Source organism: Drosophila pseudoobscura, chromosome X (genome assembly GCF_009870125.1).
Source record: "Drosophila pseudoobscura strain MV-25-SWS-2005 chromosome X, UCI_Dpse_MV25, whole genome shotgun sequence".
Lineage (NCBI taxonomy): Eukaryota > Metazoa > Arthropoda > Insecta > Diptera > Drosophilidae > Drosophila > Drosophila pseudoobscura.
Window position 1 is genome coordinate 17,369,829 of NC_046683.1, and position 19,949 is coordinate 17,389,777.

At 41.9% G+C, this 19,949-nt stretch overlaps 1 protein-coding gene and 1 long non-coding RNA gene across 2 annotated transcripts; one reads left to right on the forward strand and one right to left on the reverse strand.

Moving 5' to 3' along the window:
- Window positions 1–2,228: 2,228 nt before the first annotated feature.
- On the reverse strand, window positions 2,229–14,054 carry LOC4815182 (high affinity cationic amino acid transporter 1). Its single transcript, XM_001354539.4, has 13 exons — window positions 12,654–14,054; window positions 8,750–8,875; window positions 8,525–8,678; window positions 8,296–8,427; window positions 8,132–8,230; window positions 7,830–8,038; window positions 6,911–7,082; window positions 6,662–6,845; window positions 6,005–6,591; window positions 5,687–5,852; window positions 5,323–5,539; window positions 5,172–5,268; window positions 2,229–5,110 (listed from the first exon to the last, which is right to left on the reverse strand). Exons 1-13 carry the CDS (start codon window positions 12,687–12,689, stop codon window positions 4,827–4,829), a joined length of 2,463 nt encoding a protein of 820 aa, XP_001354575.3. The 5' UTR covers window positions 12,690–14,054; the 3' UTR covers window positions 2,229–4,826.
- A 2,601-nt stretch (window positions 14,055–16,655) lies between these two features.
- LOC117184704 (uncharacterized) lies at window positions 16,656–17,050 on the forward strand. The gene is made up of 2 exons (XR_004470128.1): window positions 16,656–16,808; window positions 16,894–17,050. It is a non-coding gene; the product is annotated as an uncharacterized lncRNA (long non-coding RNA).
- Window positions 17,051–19,949: the final 2,899 nt, after the last annotated feature.

Consider the following 19,949-nt stretch of genomic DNA (forward strand, 5'->3'; position numbering starts at 1 on the left):
ATCCTGTCTGTACTTTTGTTTAAAATCTTTGCTCATTATTTTGTATAGCTTTTGTTAACGGCGGGAGTTCCCTAACTTAATGGCTGCTCGAAAATGTGTTGAAAGTAATACCATCTTAAATATACCGAAATATACCGAAAAATTGCTTAATATACCGCATAATATATCGGCTATCGAAACTATCGACTGGAACACAGTGCTGCGCGCCAAAATGGCATAAATTTAAGAAAGTTTTGGTTTTATTCAGTGAAGCACGCTTTGAGAGAACGAGAATTAAAAAACCCTGCGTGTGGAAGTTTCTATACCCTATGTTCTTTAATATATGTACCGTTTAGAATGAAATTAATATGTTGATGATGCATTCTATAATATTCTATATATACATACCGTAAACATACCTTCAACTTAATTCCAACGTCAGAAAAGTATATAATTATCGTGAGCTAGCAAGGGCGTCAAACATGCGAATCATAACAGATTCAGTTCAATAAAATGTTCGATTTTCGTTACGTATGATATTATTTGCGGCGGCCCGTTTTGTTCGCTATTTTTCAAATACCCCAGGCATAAAAGAAAACACCAGTATCAGCCACGTTTGAATATCCTAACAATTTTTATATTTTAATTCTTTTAATATTCTCAAGAAATATCTTTTAATAAGTTATTAACACATAAAACAAATCAAGAGTAGTATTTGAATAAAAAATGTTTGTTTTTTTCATATATTTTAACCCCATTTTCACTTTGTTTTGTGTTACCGATCCATTGAAATATATATATGTATATATATCATCGTTTTGGGACTTTCCCGTATATATGTATAATATATTAATAGTTGTATTTTAACTTCTTTCGCTCTCGACAAGAGTTCAACCTTTTTACGCGCTTTCTTCGCCTTGTTTTCTCTTCTTTTTGTTTTGCTTTTTCTTTTTTGATAAATAAGTACAGAATAATTTCAAAAATTTGGATGCTCCATTATTAAAAGTTGTAAAGTTTCGCTATTAGCCCTTAATTATATACACATTTCAAATCAAATCATATTCCAGTAATTCAGTCTTATGAAATAAACAAAAACTTAGGTACGTTATATTCATCTGGGAAATAAATCAATCAATCAACTAATGAAATAATCGTCTGATGCAATCAATCAAATGTGGTATTTTTCTTGTTCAGTACTACTTATTTATGCTTGGCTCTTCTGTTAATTTTAGGGTTTCGGCATTGGAATTTGTATTCTTTGCTATTGCTGTTCCTCTTATTGCTGTCTTATTTTTGATGCCTCTGTGCTTCGTCTCGTCGGTTTACCTGATCCTGATCCTAATTCTGATACTGATTCTGATTCTGATTTTCGTTCCGTTTACAGCTATAACAAATAGTACAATTACAGTTACGTTACAGTTACAGTTACAGTGAGCATAGACAGTGTGTAGAGTGTACTCGTAAATGTTCCCTGACTTTTCCTACGGTTTTTTTTTTCTTTCGATAGATCAAAAAGGTACGAGACGGGCATACAAATAATATGTATTAGTAAAATGCATACGTTTTGGTAACGGAAGCTTTTCGTTTTTGGTTTTGTTTTCTTTGGTTTTGTTTCATTCATCATTATACATATTTAACGATTATCCGTATTTTAATTGTAGGTTTTTTGGTTTTTTATTCACTTCAAATTGGAACTGTAGAAAATCTATTATAAACTATCATATTCCCATAACAGTTATCTTAACTTGGTGGTACCGAAAGAACCGAAAGGTGGAAGAGCAAACTGTTTCAGCCTGCAGTTATTGGATTGCATTTTACCTGTTGCCATACATACGAGTATGTATGTATGTATGTATGTATATTGCAATAGTAGTAGTAGTAGTACGTTGCGTGTGATCTTTTCGCCCGACGACACCGGGCAGTCGAGCAGCGTGGATCAGCTATCGGCTATTGGCTATTGGCTATCACTGAGTACCGATTCTGAAGTTGAGTTGCAAATTTTCATCTTGTGACCCAGTAGTTTTCACAACTAACAGTTTGTTTTAGCAATTTGTTCCAGTCTACGCTGTCGTAATCAAAATTGTAATCGGTAATCGGTGATCGCTAATCGCTAATCGCAAAACCCGTTATCGGAGCTCGATTTGTTAGATTTGTTCGATTTGTTCGATTTGTTCGACTTGTTCGATTTTAGTTTATTATCAACTTTAAGCTGTTGTGTTGTAGGATATGTTATTCTTTTTCTTTTGTTCTTGCATTTGCTTTGCCTTTGTTTGCCTTTAGCTTCTGAGTTGAATTTCTCCTTAATTGCTTGTTTTGGTGTTTACTTTCATAAAAATATATATTCTATGTATGTATGTTGTATGTATATGCAATATGTATGTATTAAGTAATCAATTTTCCATGTCTATCTGTTTGTTTGCTGGTTTGCTTGAGTACGAATAGTTGCGTATGTACAAATCGTTTTCTGCCTCAATTCTCGAACCAATTAGGAATGATGGAAATCATACGAGTACAAGTACGAATATGAATACGAATAGTAAGTACAAATCATATTTACTTCGGGACCACTTGTGTGGTGTGGCTCTATATCTTAATTAGTTGGTCCAGAAAGATCATTTTTCGAAAACGAGAATGTTTGAAAGTGTGCTGATTGGATCGGTTCTCGTTTGCTAATCTGTGGAGGTGCTACACGATTATGTGCATTGCTTTGGCACTCGAAATGTAATGGACAGAGGGTAATCAACAAAAAAAAAAAAGAATAAAAAAATACAATCAAAGCTGAATCTCTTAGAAGTATTTTTTGTTGTATAAAATATTCGCTCTGTCTCCTATTGTGGGGGCCCTTCAGGGCCCTAGGTATAGTAATTCTGCTGAAATCTTAGCTTTTTCTTTTTTTTAGTTTTCTCGATAATATTTTTTTTCTTTGTGTGTCTGTCTGCCTGTTTGTGTGTGTGTGTGTGTATAAGGCTTGTGTATGTACATAGTTGTGAAATACAAAAAGAATAAAAAACACAAGTAACGAGAAATATTAATATTCCTAAAAATTTTGTTTTCGTTTTTTGTTTTTTTTTTCATTTTCCCATATGCTTGTGAAATTTAGTTAAAAATAGTTAGTTATATATGTATGCTTTTGCTGGTACATAGTATATAAAGTGGAAAAAAGTATGCTTTTTTAATAATATTTGTCATCTTTTCTTTTTGTCATTTTGGTTTTCGCCTCCGTTTCGTTTATAGTACATCAATTTTTGTATTTATGATTTTGGTATAGGTTTTGAGTAGTTTTCTTTTCGATAAGTACAAATTGTTGGTATTCTTCATTTTATGTTTTGGTTTTTTTTTTGTTTCGTTTTGTTTTGTTTTTATACTGTATTCCTCATAAATATGTTTGTATATTTATTTACTTTTCTTTGGTTTTTTTTTTATTTATTTTTTTGGTTTCGTTTTTTGGTATTCGTTAGGAAAAATGAATTATTGAATTACAACAAATGCGAAATGCCGCTTTAAAATGTGTGGTTTAGCTTAGCGCGAGCCTCTAGAATCAAGAAACAATAACATTGTCGATAGATTGAGATGGGGAGAGAGTACTGTACAGTACTGTACTGTACTGTAGGGGGTATTCATACATCAAAAATGTCAAATTTCAAATGTAAAAATGTCAAACGTCATACAAAATGCATAGCGTACTCGTAGCATATAGCACAAATATTTTAACAACAATATAATCATAAATACATAAGAATTGTGTCTGTGTGTTTGTGCGCGTGTGTGCGTGTGTGTGAGTTGTGCGTGTTCCAGTGTCTGTGTGTGGATCCTAAGTGGATCGTAAGCTTATGCAGAGATCGCTTCGGTCATGGGTTAGATAAGATACCTATCATTTGGGGGTAGGAAAAGTCTTCCGTGATCTGATCTGCTCTGAGGATCGGTCTTTCCATAAGCTTAAACTCTATTCATGTGTGTGGTGTGTGTGTGTGTGTGCGTGCGATGATATTAAGTGTATAAAATGTACAGGTGTGCACACCCGCACTCTCACACACACCCCACACTTACCCACTGAGGTGTTTTTATCATATTTTTGTATTTTTATTTGCGAACAGTTTTGCTTTCTTCTCCCCTGGGACCAGGGTCCAGGGTGTCCAGGGTTTTGCGCTCTCTTTGTCCCTTGTGCTGAATGCCGATTGACCAGCGTCACCCAAAACGCTCGCCAATCGAAGCTAAGCACAATAGGGAGGGCGCTATCGATATCGGTAGTATATGTACTCGTAGGATGTGTGATACAGAATACAGGATTTTGTTTGATAACTTTGCACTGTAACTTTTTGCCGTTCGACTAATAACCAATCTATGTATGTATATATATGCATTGGTATATATATATATAGGTATGTATATGCTAGTATATATATATACATATATATATATGTATATACTCGTATATAGGTATATATATAGAGTATGTATAATATGTTGTATATGGTATAAGTGTATAACGGCGGTTGCGCTAAACGCTCGCTCGTCTCGCATAACCGTAACATGTGTATACATATTTCGGTAAACTTAAGATCTCTAATTGTATATACAAGTTGAGTGAGCTCTACCTGGGACTGGATCCGTTCTGGACACCCAAGCGTACACGGCTACGATCACAGATCGACGCCTTGAAGAGCGGCCCAGTTTGCCAGGACTATCCGATTCGAACCGGGGGCTTGGGATTGGGCCTTACTGGGCTGGTTACACATCAAAGGATATCAACAGAGGATTGGGGGGATCGGGGAGATCGGGAAAAGGAAATGATACTATAAGGGAGGGGGCATGTATTCCAGTTGGGCTTGGGCTTTGCTCTTTGCAGCTTAGTCCTCCCACGAAGGGAACTGACCCTCGTCCACAAACATGCTAAACTGCCCGGTATATTGACGCTCCATGGGCGGTCCTCCCTTTCCCGTTCCCGTTCCCGGTCCAGATCCCTTCGCCTGACCCGCGCCTGTGTGCGGCGATGGCGATGGCGCCACTGGCCGTGTGCCCGTCGAGCTGCGGCCTGGGCCTAGGGGCTTTGTCGCCACATTGCCTTGGGCATTTTTGGAGCTGGAGCTGCTCTGAGCAGACGACGAAGACTTTCCGTAGTTGTAGCGTTGCTCTGTGTAACAGATATTAGTACCTAGTATATATATATCTTATCATAAAAGCGGATCCCTTACTCGATGGCTGCTTCACCTCCTTGCTGGCCCAGACAGGCTCGTGGGTTTGATTATACGATTGCTGATCCCAGACGGCCTTCTCCTCAACGTTTTTGCTCTACGAATATATGAATGCGGATTATTGGGTTCGATTAGCCGGGCTCCAACTTACATAGTCCTTGTCCACATGCAACTCGAGATCATCGCTGGCCTGCTCCATGCTGCTGTGCGTGATTCCGTAATAGAAGTACATGATAAGGCCGAGGGACATCCAGACGGTAAACCGGACCAGGGTCAGGATGCTTAACTTGAATATCAGATATATGTTTACGGTGATCGCGATGGCTGGTATGAAGGGTAGTCCGGGCGTTAGAAAGGCCAGTGCATATCTGCCAGAGAGAGAGAGAGAGAGAGGGATAGAGAGAGGGAAAAAGAGAGAGAGCGGAAGATTGTGGGGATTAAGTATAGTATGATCTCAGGAGTTTTAGGAGGAGGAGGAGGAGGAGGATGAGTCATCCGTATACTTGCTGCTTTACCTATTCTGCGGTTGTCTCGATATAATCAATAATATCACAAATATGCCGATAAACAAAACGAAATAAATGAAGGCGGCTAGCCCACCGGACCACCCAATGGCCGCGAACAAATCCAAGAAGAATATGAGACCGAACATGATTCCAACTAGTTTCGTGACATACATGCCTGGTGGTGGTTTTGTTTCGTTTCGTTTGGATTGGATTGGATTGGATTGGAAAAGCAAAAGCAAAAGAGTAAATTTTCCATTTAAATTTCAATTTGGAATCTGTATCGCCATCGATTAGAACCTAATCACAGTCAAATCACAAATTACGTACCACTATCGGTGGTGGCCTGGCCGGGATTTATCCAGGGAAAGAAGCCGGGGCACAGGTACGCATAGTCGTGGATCTTCCGCGTGATGAAGTTCAGGCCCATCGTGTCGAAGGCAGTGGCCTGGCCGGTGGGTCCGGTGGGTGCCCCATGTACGCTGCCATAGAACTTGTTCTCGGAGCGATCCGACACCAGGAACTGGTCGTCCCGCCCCCCCAGATAGCCCTCGGGGCTGTCGTCGATGAACGAGTCATCCGAGTCGGACATGCCGCGCGTCACCCGCTTGATGGTCAGCTTATTGGGCACCTCCAGCACCTCGGCGGGCGTCGCATGCGAGTCGCTGGCCGTACCCGGGGCCACCGGAGTCCGCAGCTGTGCCGGCAACAGCTCCACCAACGAGGTGCTGTGCGGCTGGTAGCGCAGCACCAGGACACAGGTCGAGACCAGGGTATACGCCAGCAGGGTGCCGATGGACATCATCTCAACGAGAATCTCCAGGCGAATGGTGAGGGCGACCAGGGCCGCAGCCACTCCACTGCCAATAGTGGCCAGACCGGGCACATTGGTGCGCTGCCACAGCTGTGAGAGTTGCCTGAAATGCAGTGAGGATATCCCACATTAATTCCGTTCTGTCTCCCCAGAAAGACCTTTTGGATACGCACCTGAAAATCAGTCCATCCTGGGCCATGGCATAAATGACGCGCGGCATCGGAAACATTGAGCCGAACATTGCCACGGACAAGCCAGCCGTAGCACCAATGGCCACCACCGCCCGGCATTTTGGGGCATTCACATACGACCACATCTGGACCAGGGCCGCTCCCGTGTTGATGTGGTCATAGGGAACTGCAGGAGTACATGAAACATTCATTAAACGTTCATTAGTGGATCCCCTTTTTTGGAGTACTTACCCACTAGAGTAAGGACTAGGCTGACGCTGACATAGGCAATCAGAACCACAACCAGGGAGCCCACTATTGCCTTCGGTATGCTCTTCTGCGGATTATGCGCCTCCTCTCCGGTTGTTGCAATTATGTCGAACCCGATAAATGCATAGAAACATGTGGCGGCACCGGAAAACACCTGCGAAACGGATCGCACATCCATTGATACGTACACATATGCATTGTAATAAGTCGCAGGCACTCCTTCGGTTATGTTTATACTTATTTAAGAGGAAATGTTTAGAGGGAGGGATTCTTTCGGAGGCATCATATCACCGCAACACATCATATCATACCCAAATAGGGAATACAACCTGTTTTCCCTCGACATCAAACCCATATTTATACTCGAAGACTATAGTGAAAGTGTGTAACGCCTAGAAGGAAGCGTTTCCAAACCCATAAAGGATAGACATAGCTAGTCTGTCTCTCTGCCCGTCCGCCTGTTCTCAGACGGTAAGCTGAAGCTATAATCTTGGACATAGGACATAGCTGCATTCATTATCTTTCTGGAACTGCAAAGTTCTTTAAAACTAGCTGTAGCATACTCAAGTTATGTGGGGCAAAGGCAAGCAAAATGATCTCTGAAAAAACATATATAAACTAGTGTTTGGAGTCCCTATCGGAAAAAGAGTATTTGATGCCAGTATTTGTGTAATTTAAGACGGGGATCGTAAAATTAACGACTCTTTAAACTTGAAAGTAAATGCATCCAAGCCTTGTAAAGACAATAAACTTGAATTGAATTGAATTTCAATCACCGAACAACGTCAAGTGTGTACAAGAATGACCTACTTTGTTGCAGTCATGAAGGAATGCAGAAATGCATAAATGCAGGAAGGGTGGGAATGGGGGAGTTTACTCGGGATTGTTTACTCGTACTTACACCACTCCAGCCATAGGGCAGGAAGCCCTGATGCTCCGACCACGTCTTCGTGTCCACATAGAAAAGGCCGGCAGCCATGACAAAGACCCACGTGGCCAGATTGACGGCATTCAGGGAATGGTTAAATATGACCGACTTGCTGGCGCCCATCGCCAATACGCAGGTCATGAGGAGCGTTATGCCAAAGGCTATAAAGTCCGGTGGTTTGCCTGAACGAATACGCATATAAAATGGGAAAAAGGAAAAAGTAAAGAGATGAGTGGGGAGAGATTTATAGAGCATGGTTCAGTGGATCTAGTTACCGAATATCGTGCCGATGGACTCGCTTATCGTACGCGCAATGGCATTGCCAGTCAGGGAATCGAAGCTAGAACTTAAAGCACAGGCACAGGCACTTGTTCCTATCGATAAGAAGCATAGAGGATTATCGGGAATCAATGAGGACCAAAGGAAGTATCCCACTCACCTATTAGATATTCCAATATCATGTTCCAACCAATTATAAAAGCTACAAATTCTCCAACTGCCACATATGAATACATATAGGCCGAGCCGGATGTGTGTGGCACACGAACGCCAAACTCCGCATAGCAGGCGCCTATTAAGTCCAAGAGTACAAATGTATATCAAAAAATATATATGGAGAATAGATCGTTGAACAATGAACGCAGATATCAATCGAATCGATCTCTTACCTGAGAAAATACTCGCTATGGCAGCTATAATAAAACTAATAATCACACCGGGTCCGGCTATCTTCTGGGCCACCATGCCGGCGACCAGATACATGCCAGTGCCACAGCAGGAGCCAATGCCGAGCGAGGTCAGGTCCAAAGTGTTGAGACATTTCTGCAAGTAAATCGGTTGGTTACAGATGTCCGATGGATGGATAATAATGTGCAGGAATAGATATTTCTCACCGTCAGCTTGGGCTTCTGTGGCTGTGCATTGCCGTCCTGCAGCTGCCTCACATCCTTGGTGCGTATGAGCTTCGGCAGAAGCGTCGTCGAGCTGACGCCAGGCGGCAATGGCACCCTGAACTTGACCTGCAATCCGAGCGGGACAGAGAGAGAGCAATTAATTGTGGAGTGCCAGCAAGGCCGTACGACATCTGGCGCTGAAAGATGAGTGCCATTGATGTTGATGGCACCTCTCCCATCACACCATCCTCCCACTGGCCCCCTCAAGTGCCCCCTCCACCGATGACTGATGGGAGGCAAAACCAAGCAAGAAAAAAGATTGCACTCAATCGATGCGAGTGTTTGCAACAAGTCTCTGGTGTCCTTTCCATTGGGCTATCTGTAGGTTTTAATTTTCAACTTACTATTCCTCCAGCCAACCTGAAGCCTCTATAAAGCTTTCGAACATTACGAATCCCTCTTTCAGTCAGATTCGGAGAACTCGAATCACTAAAAGCCGAGTCTCTCCAATGACTCAAAACATTCGACGAAGTTCGTGTGTCTTCGGCTATGCAAATTCGGTTTTTTTTTTATTTTGCCCAATCTGAACGTAATTTCGTTCAGTGTAAAGCACACACACACACACACTAATGAAGATTTACAGGCAGAAGGAAAAGCAAAGAACCAGCTAACTTGTAAGCTGCTTTCTCCTTCTCTCTACCAGAAAATCAAATGGAAAGTGAGCGAGAAAAAAAACCGAAATTTTCTGCACTGACACAAATAAACGGCCGAAACCTGCTACTTTCAGTCCGTTTTGGGGGATCGATTCGATTTAATGAGAAAGCTGAGACTCTGATCCGATCCTAACGACCCAAACGAATACCGAATCCCACCGAATCGATTCGGTTGCCTGTTGATGCAGGACTCTACTCTAAACCATCGCTCGGTATTCGATTCAACATCCAATCTTTCATATAGAGTAGAGTATTGTCCGCCCCGATGCCTCCTGAAATGGCCAATTTCATTTCCTAAACTTAATGTCAACTCAACGGGTGGCCAAGCCAACCGCAGTGCCTCCTATACCAACCTATCGTCCTCCATGATAAGTGGGGGACTTGGCTCTGTTCCAGGACAACAACCACCACTACAACGATAGCAGCAGCCTCAGCGTTGACGCAATCAAAGCATACTCGTACCCGTCTCCTCTATACCGGAGAGTCCTCCCATTCGACCCCGAGCAGTCTCCCCGTTCTTTCAGTTCCGGCACTAGCGGCAGCTTCATCCGAGACCCAGTTCTGATGCTGTCCCCAGTCGAGTGCAACAAGCAATCATATCCATTAACCGTCCCACCGTCCCACCGCACCGCAGCACTCTCCTTCTCTGCATTCTGCGCTCTCCCATCCGTTCTGCTCCAACAAGTTGCATGCTGCGGCGACATTTGTCGTCCCCATTTCTTTTTTATACCCTCTTTCTATTTTTTGTTTGAGTGAATTGTCGTTATTAATGGCTCGCAAGTAACAGGGGACAGGGTGGCGTCGGCGTGGGCGTGGGCGTGGGAGTGTACCCAGAGGATGGGAGGAGCAACCACTGCTGGAGAAGCAACTGGCACAGAAGGTCATCCGATACAACCATACAACACCAGCCACCCAGCCCCGCCCAGAAGAGGATTGCTGGCAACCGGAGAAAGCATTTCGTGCCATTTTCCGTTTATCTTTAAAAGAGATGAATGCTTGGGAGGTGGGTTCTGTCTTGATATCTTTAGCTTATTTTACATTTGTACATGCATACATATCTATCTGTTGTTAAATGTAGGTATTCTACAAGTATTTATGTTGGCTTTCTCTATATGGAATGTGGCTGTTAATGTCGTAATTAGCTGAACTGTGAACTATAGATTTTTCTGAAGACTTTTCTGAATGTTCATACTGTTTTGGTATATGTTTTATGTTTACTAATATCTACGATCGAAGTAAGACTATTATTCTGCCCTAATATTATATCCTTAACCCTTTTAGAGTCGTCTCTTTTAGGGTTAATAGTCCAATAATTCAATTTTTGAATTAAATTCCACATTGGGGGATTCCATATTTGTGATTGTAGCTTGTGTCCAATCTCGCTTACTATACAATTTATGGATAATCATTTTATATATTGGATTTTTTCCGAAGGTTTTGCCATTCCGTAATTACATAATATCAATTATTTTTTTCCCCTAAGTTTTCATCTATTTATATTCTTACACATTCGCTTTCATCCATCTGTATCCCAACTCCTCTATCAGACTTTGGACAGTCATTGTCATATTGAGAAGCATACTTTTAGGTTGGTCTGCCACACGGCGTATGAGTGATGGAACTCCGCCTCTGCTCGCATCCCTTTTCCACCTAATCCTCCCAACAGCAGATGCTTTATTTATAGAGCTCTCCCTCCCTCCATCCCTCTCTCTCTTTCGTTCTCTCTGGTTCTGCCTCGTCACCCCTGATTCGTGCACCCGTGCACTAGGGGATAAGCTGGACACTAACTGTTCTGTAAGTGGGATTTGGCTCTGTGGGTCTAGAGCTCAAGGGGTCTGGGGACGTGTATCCGGTTCCCGTCTCCCGTCACCGGCTCCAATTACAGCTGCGGTCGTAAAGGGAGGGAAAGGGGGAGGTAGGGAGGTAGACAGAAGTGGCCATAAAGATAACGCAAAGCCAAAAATGTAAGACCCACTCCACAACCCTACCATACCCTCACTGCGGCCCTGTCCATGCTCCATTTACGATCCCTTTTGCACCCTCTGTCTGTCTGTATGTGGCCGTGCGTGTCTGCGTGTGTGTCTCTGCTGCTCTTTTGTATGCCCTCGCAGAGAGGGTATTATGCTAGTTACCAGACATTTGCTACGCATGCATTTCTGTTTCCAGCTTTTCTAATTTTTGCCAAAAAAGTTCCTCAAACTGGAATATATCTGACTGAAACTTTTCACAGATATGTACTTATTTTTGGTACAACCCATACATACATTTATATACATATGTATTTATATGCTGGACCTCGGTTACCATATAAGATTTAAAGGTTATGACTATATGACACATTTGCATATAACGCATACGCTTGTCTTTACTTTTGACTAATTAGTAGTACTCTTATTATACTGTTGTAATTTTAGATACGTACTTTAACCAGTTGCAGTTTCTTAAGGTTCTTTCAATCTAAGAACAAGTGTACACAAATCAAATACCTATCATACATGTATAAGTTATGGGAGCAATTTGAAAGATAATCTTTACCATATGGCTGGGATGGGGGAACGTTGTCTCTGAAAGGGTATCAAAAGTATGTACATATATCTTTTTTTTTACTATTTCTTCCTATTTTGTTGTTGTTCCAACAATGCAGCCACCTCCCCATCCATCCACACCCACCCACATCGGTTGTTTTTGTTGTTTTTATGTCGTATATATTTGCCCAAGTGACCCTGTGAGCCTGTGTGTTTGTGCTATGAGCTGCTGCTGCTGCTGCTGCTTCTTCTTAACTTCATGGTTTCTCTGCCTCTCTTTCTATCAAATGGATTTGCATAAGTCCACACACATACACACACGCACACATACTTACGCACTGGTATGTATGTCGGTATGTATGTGCTGCGTCGGCGTTCAGTATCATAATGACCTTTTTACGGCCATACCACCATTACAACACACACATACACATATGTACGCATACACACAGGCAAACAAACAGTAATAGTATATGTATATGCGTACGTAGCGCCGAGTCATGTGCTACGGTATGATGGCAAGGGTGCGGGGGTGTCTTTGGGCTGCTTTAATTTTAGCAGTGACCAAAAAAAAAAAAAGCCAACAGCTTTCAGTATTTTCTGCCGGATGTTTTGTTGTTCGTTTCGGTATTTTTTTGTATTGTACCTTCTGTTGCGTTTGCTTACCTTCTCTAGCACCAACAACAAATCCGATGGCTTCATTTCGTTCTTCTTGCTTCCCTCCCTTCCAGCGCCGCTAGCCAAATGTTTAACAGTTATCAGATGCGATGCGTACAACTGCTTTGACCCAGCAACAGCACCAGCAATCGAACGGTAAAGAGCAAGCAGTGATAGGTGCTAATTTTTGTTGTTTTTGTTCGTGACGTGTTTCGCTCGCTGTTGCACTTGACGCTGACGCTGACGTTGACGTTGGCTGTGCTGCTGATCTTCTGCTGCCAGCGCTGTTTCTTCTGGGATTTCCGTAGGCTTCTCTTTCACTTCTTCCGGTTCTGGCTGTAGCTCTTCATATATACATATATATATCCTCTTGTTCTCCCTTTAGTGTTTCCCCACTAATTCTCCCTCTGCTTCTTTTCGCCTGCTACTGCTCTCCTGTCCTGTTCTGTCCTGTCCTGGCCTCCTTCGCTTTATCTCTGCTCGCGTGGTGAGCTTCTTGATGTTGCTGTTGCTTCTTCTGTTGTTCTCGCTGCTCCTGCTGCTGCTACTGTTTCTTCGCCCGCTGCTGCTGCTGCTGACGCTGACGATACGCTTACAGTTAATCGTGCTGGTGGTTCCGCTACTGTTGCTTTTTTGCTATTTTCCACATTAATTTCTCTCTGCAACGTCATTCTATATTCAACAGTTTTACAATGAAGGATTCCACCCTTCTCCTTCTGTTTCACTTTTCAACGTTAGGCAAATTTTCACTTTCTGTTCAGTTTCGTTTTCAGTTTTTGCTCTGCCCAACACTGTCCTGTCTCTCTCCCTCTCTCTCTCTCTCTCTTTCGCACTTTCTCTACCTTTGGCCGCCCGCTGCCCTTCGGACTCTGTCCGCTGACTTGTCCCCACCGTTCTTTCCCCGCTGTCAATTGGTGTTGTTGGCGCGCCTTTACCTTCACGTGGCTCACAAACACACACACACGCACTGGCACACACACGAATGCAAAATGCAAATAGATGTACTATTTTTTCACCGTTGCACACGCACAAAGTCACACACACAAACAAAAATAATAATATAAAAGCCAACGCCTGCGGTTCTCATTCAACAACAAAATTAAATAATTAACTTAAATATTTTTTTATGGCGTTAAAAAAAAAGAATTTTGAACCACGCTTTTATGGTTACTGCGCGGGTACTGGCGGATTGGCCTTTGCTTCTCGCCTCGGTATACGGTGAATGAATGGTGGCCAGGTTTTCCGTGTGTATCGCTTTTTTTCCGATGAAGAATAAAGAAAAAAAAATGTGTTCGGTTCGAGTTCTTGTGGCTGCTACTGCTTCTGCTCCTTCTGCTGGTGTTGCTGCTTCTTCTTCTTTCGCTTTTGGCCTTTGAAAGAGCTTTCGTTACATTGTGTATGGGAGTGTGTATGTGTGTGTGTGTGTGTGTGTGTAGTTGTGACGGAGCAACGTTGCCAGGCTGCATAGGAGTTGGGAGATAGCATCCACGATCTGGCAACGCCAGCAAACAACTTCCTGCAAGACATATTTATTGAAGGTGAAACAATTTCCGCTCCCAGGAGCTCAATATACTGTTTCTCAGTCCGCCTCCCTATCTCCCACTCTCTCTCTGTCTCTCTATGTGCCAAGCAACCTTTACAAGATCGCTTAACAATGACTCACCTCATACAAATACATCTTGACTTCCTGTATCTATAACAGAGTTTACTCTGCCCAAAAGCTACAAGTTTCACAACTTTCGATTTCTCCTCTCTGAAGCGCACACACACACTCAAACACAAACACGCGGTCACCGGCGCACACCCCACTCCCGCCCTCTCTTTCCCGTTCACGCACGAATGTAGGCAATGGAAAGTGCAACCAGAAAGAGCGCAGACGCACAAACTTGACTCCCTCTCTCTCTCTTGCACGTTTGCGTAGGCGTTTGTACTTTCGCTTTTTGTCCAATGCTTTTAAGTGTGCGACTGTTTGTGTGAGTAAGTAATAGAGTGTGTCGAAAGCCCCTCTTCTCAAGGATATGTACAAGCATACACACTCGTAAATGTGTATGTAAATACCCATGTTTCCCCAGAGACCTGATGTTGTACCAGCAGCCAGAGCTGCTCCCGTTATCTGAGTGTATCATGCAAGAAGCAAGAAGGCCAAGAAGCTTATGCGTCTGCACCTGTTACCACTACCTACCCTTACCCCACTCGCTCTGCTATGCACTCACACGAAAGCACTCTTATCAGCACTCCCCCCCCCCTGCCCTTTATCCCCACAAAAGTTGCAATCTGATTGCCAGCCTTTTGTTGTTACCGTTAACCAATTTACAGTCGGCGCTGCTCAAAGCCGCTCCATCCCCATCGAATGGAGGAGGGGATAATCGTCCCCGTGCACGATGTGTTTGAGTGGTGCGGTGTGGCGTGGTTGTGGCGTATTCCGCTGGTTGGCTTGGCCGCTAGATGGCGGTTCTTGTATGCAGATAGATTTCTTTCGTTCTGTTCAGCTGTCGTTCCCCAGGGCGAATATCTCAGATAAAAGAAAAATAACTGTGCCATTGGCATTTTTTCTGATGATTTGACGAATTTTTCAGATGCCAGAGCTTCTTCTGCGGGAGTTTCTTTGCTTTTATACAAATAATAATCCCATGGAAGCAACTTATACGCAAATTTCTATTCAGGTTCAATTCGAGACGAATTTTTGGTAAATTTAGATAAATTATTTGATGTAGAAGTGCAAGTAGAAGTGCATTAATGTCTTATATTTAGATTCGTATGAAGCTTGAGTATACAGAATTTTGCATGATTTTTCAATGAAGAATAGGTCGTCGGATTCGAAATTTTCACTTAAATGAAAATTGTTACAGACAAATCCTTGAGAATTGTTTTAATTAATACAGCCTAAAATATATCATTCCGATTTTAGCTACGGATAGGCAATAAAAGTCCTTATATGCATAATAAATAGAATACCAATTCGTATGTAATTTCTTTTTGAAATAGTTATCGTTTTTATCTCATTTTGTACATCATATGTACGTTCATATGTATGTACATATGTTCTTAGCTTCAATTAGGATCAATGTTAACGGAATTTTCAAAACCTTTTCATCATATAATCAAAGGAATCTCATGAAATGTAGAGTTTTCTTCATAAACTCGATAATCCTGTTCATGTATTTTTTTCTATGAAAATTTACAATAAAAACATTGTGCTATATATTGTCGTTTCTTCTGTTGAATTATTTTGGAAATCTGAGCATTTTGGATCATTGCTTTCTGAAGAAAAACCCTTTGAGGACTCTCTTCAACAGTTGCATAAATTCAAAGGAAACAAAAAGACTGAGGCTTAAGAGACTAATTTTAAAAAATATTATAAGTTGATGTTTGGGGTTCTTCAGTGCGTTTTTAGACCGAAGAACAGAGTTCAATAAACTTACAGCCCCAGAGGCAGGGGCGCAGTCACACAGACACTCCATCCACGATCGCGGCACATGTAACGTTCGTTATACGAATTTGAATTCTGTACATCTTGCTGTGGCCACCAGTTTATAGCTCTTCGGATCGGTTCGGCTCAGTTCGGTACTGTTCCGATCCCTAGCCTACGATTGTTAATATGCCGTTTTTAAAAATAGCAACTATAAATCTTATATACTCGTCGCTGGCGTCGTCATTGGTTGGCATACAACGTTCGCTGAAACGTTCCCCCGTCTATGTTCGACGTTGAACGTTCAACGTTCGACGTTCGACGATCTCTAGAGGAGATACAAAAAACTGGCTGTTCTTGCAAGAGCATCGGCGCCCATGTGAATCCGCCACATGCATTCACTCATCTGTCCATCTGCCAGTCCGTCGGTCCCCGTACACATGTTTGTGTCTGCGTGAAACTATCGAAACTAATGTTACTTAAGTTGCCATTGGCGGGGGTGGGGGGAGGGGGAGATCTTACAGTCCGTGTTGAAAGCATCAGACCCAGATACAGCTACAGATACAAATGCAGATACAGCTACAGATACAAATACAGATACAGATACAGTTACAGATGCAGACATACAGATTCAGAGTCAGACATACAGCCATACAGCCACGATCGTGACGGAGGCAAAGGCAAAGGCAAAGACGAAGACGATGCCGGGTCGGGTCGGGGTGGCGGTGGCCCGGACGGCAACTACACAACGGAGCGTAAGCAATGTTAACGAGTGAAAAATCAAGAAAATTTTAGTTCTAAAAATAACCCCTGTACTCATTTTCGTTTCAAAACGGAAAGCGGCCGACATTCAGAGCAGCGGAATATAACGAGAAACGACCAAAAACCAATAGCTATAAAACGCAAAGATACTGAGATGCTTACACTCTGCACAATGGCCCCAGATACAGATACATGCAGCAGAAAAAGAAACTTGGCACGGTCAATGAGGGAATGAGGGAATAAATACATTAATCTTATACTATATATTACTCACATATGTGTTTACGATTGAATAGTATACACAAAATGGTAACAAGTCCGATAAAGGGAATAACTCTATAAGTTAGCGATAAGCAAATATCTCAGAGTCATAGGCTTAGCTCGAAACATCAGAGGTATTACAATTAAATGATCTAAAGTAATTTGAAACAAAATGTACTTTCTCTATTCGTAGACCACAAAGGTTTAAGTTTTAAAGATCAATATTAAATAGGTAATATTCTAAAAAAATGATTTTCAAAATTCAAGAATGAAAAAACATTACTTAGAATATATTTTTCAAGTTTCAAAGTTAAATAAATAATTGGAAGGAGGTCAAAACTAATTCCTTATCTAAGAAAAACGATAATCATAAAAGAAACGATACGTTCGAATCATCTTCTGTGAAGAGCTGTCCTTTTCAAATGATAAGCAACTATTTTAACAGAATTCATAGTCTCTAATATTCATCTCCAGATTTATTCCTTCCTGTAACCAAGGAACCAGGCACTAGATCTTAACCCAACTATACGTTATAAATATATAAATATGTGTGCCCGAAGAGAGTAGTTCGCCTCTTACTAGCCTCTCGATCCGCAGTCGAGTCGAGTCTACGGGCGAGCTAACCAACCAAACTGCAGTGATAGCTCATTTGGCCAGAGATAACCCCGCCTAACATTGTTTTGGGGGGTACAGAGATTATCGTAACTACGCTCAGAACTCGCATAGAGAGCGGGATGAGAAAGAGAGAGAAAGAGCGGCAGAGAGGCAGATTGGTGATCATTTTTTTGGATTCAAATACTTTTTGAAAAGCAATCGGAATAGGAAGCAAGTATACAACGAATAGTATTTCCATTTACAAGGCGCTCCAGATCTGAGGTCTGTACCCGACGAGAGCACAGCACAAAAGATGAACAGAAATTACGAACCGAACAGAATTATACCAAGTATAACGAAAATTAGTCCCAAAGAGAGTGGGCAACGAGAAATCGTAAGGCGAACCGCATAGTACGGATGCAGATACAGATACATACACTTATTTTGGATTACAAATAGAATACGATCGTTGCCAGTCTCTTTGTCTGTATGCGAGTATCTTACATATATTTTTGTATGTGTGTGTGGTACAAATACATTTGTACGTATGTTCTAAAAATTAAAAATAACGGTGGGGCCATGAGTAAAAGTTGTACGCCACATCCACATCCCCATCCCCATCCCCATCCAAATTCACCGTTCAACGATCTCAACGCTCCCAAACGAAAGTCAAACGATTTCAAAAGTCATTAGAGCATTCTCCATGGATTCAGCGATCGGTAGATCGTGAATCCAAGCAATAGCCGCCACAAAATAATCAATGAAAATCGCCAGACACACGCATGGAAGAGGGATGGAGGCGGAAAGGCGACATAGAGGTGTCAAAGGTGCGAAACGAGACCCCAAGACAAAATAACGATTGGTTGGCAAAGCGAGGCCGCCTGTAATTTTATTTTATGTATAAACATTTGCCCGATCGACGATCGCTCACCATGCATACATCAGCATCTACTTATCTATATACTCGTAAATACGTACTCTACCTACTAATTCCTTACCTACTCGATTCCATTTGGATAACGTTGGGAACTTTGCTCACGCCCAGTCACTTAAAAGGATCCATATATTGTTATATCATCGGTTTGAGTTTCTAAGAACGATATTTGTTGATATTTTACCGCATCCTGTGTGTTCCTTGAGAAGATCTTCCGAATCGAAAGCTGGCTTTGAATTGTTCTAACTTTCGTCTGTTTTAATGTTAAAATCCTGTTTGACTGTTCCCCTCTTTAGTCGTGATCGTACATATATGTACATATGTATGTCTTTTAGAAATGTCGCTTGAATCATGATCATTATATGGATATATGATCACAATGATGTTCCATTTCTAAGCTGGTCATTAATCATAACTATGTTTGTATATGTATTCCAAGAAAAATTAAGTTTTCGTATTAATCACGAACATTATATTTAAACAAATATGTATTATCCTGTCGGATCAATAATGTTCCTTTTAATCGTGATCTTTCATAGGATTCTACTCTTTCTATTCGTTCTACTAGGTGTTCCACTTGAATCTTTATCAGAATGTTTTTGTGCATGTATCCAATAGGATAAGTGGATCTGTTGAATTATCTTCCACTTCAAAGCTGTATATATACAGTTAATACTATTTTAGACGATCTAATTCTCTTTAAATGTTTTCCGACGAATCATTATCATTATGTCTGATCCATTCTGCGATCATCCTTTTGTGAAGTTATTGAGGTTTGCTTCATGATGGCTAGAGGAATATACTCGTATACATACGAGTATTGTATCCTGCTAAATCCATGTATGTATGTACAATGTATCTCGAGCTGTGGTTCATCATCGCTCGACGCTGCCCAAAGATCATCAACCCAATAGTCAGAATGGAAAACAGTTCGGATCCACTTGGGGTGCCTCTACTGCATACTTTGATCTATTTTTAGGCTACGATTTTTCCCATTTGGCCGATCATACATCCCTGGTCCCTGGTCCCTGGTCCCTAGCCCTAGCCCTAGCCCCACCCCCAGCGCGCGTACACACACACACCTACATATGATCAGAGAGAGAGAGAGAATGAGAGATTGCTAAGGGAGATGCACCGCTGCTTTTGCTGTTCCTGAAGTAGGAATCGGAATCGGAATCGGAGTAACTGTTTCCCCTGCTCTTATGGCTGAGAGATTGTTGGAATTGGAATCTCAGAGATTCTGGCAGCCCGCAGTCGTCTCTTCTCTGCCCGATTCTATAAGTAGCGGTTCATACATACATATGTATTTATGTATATTTATATACTCTCACGCACACGTATGAAT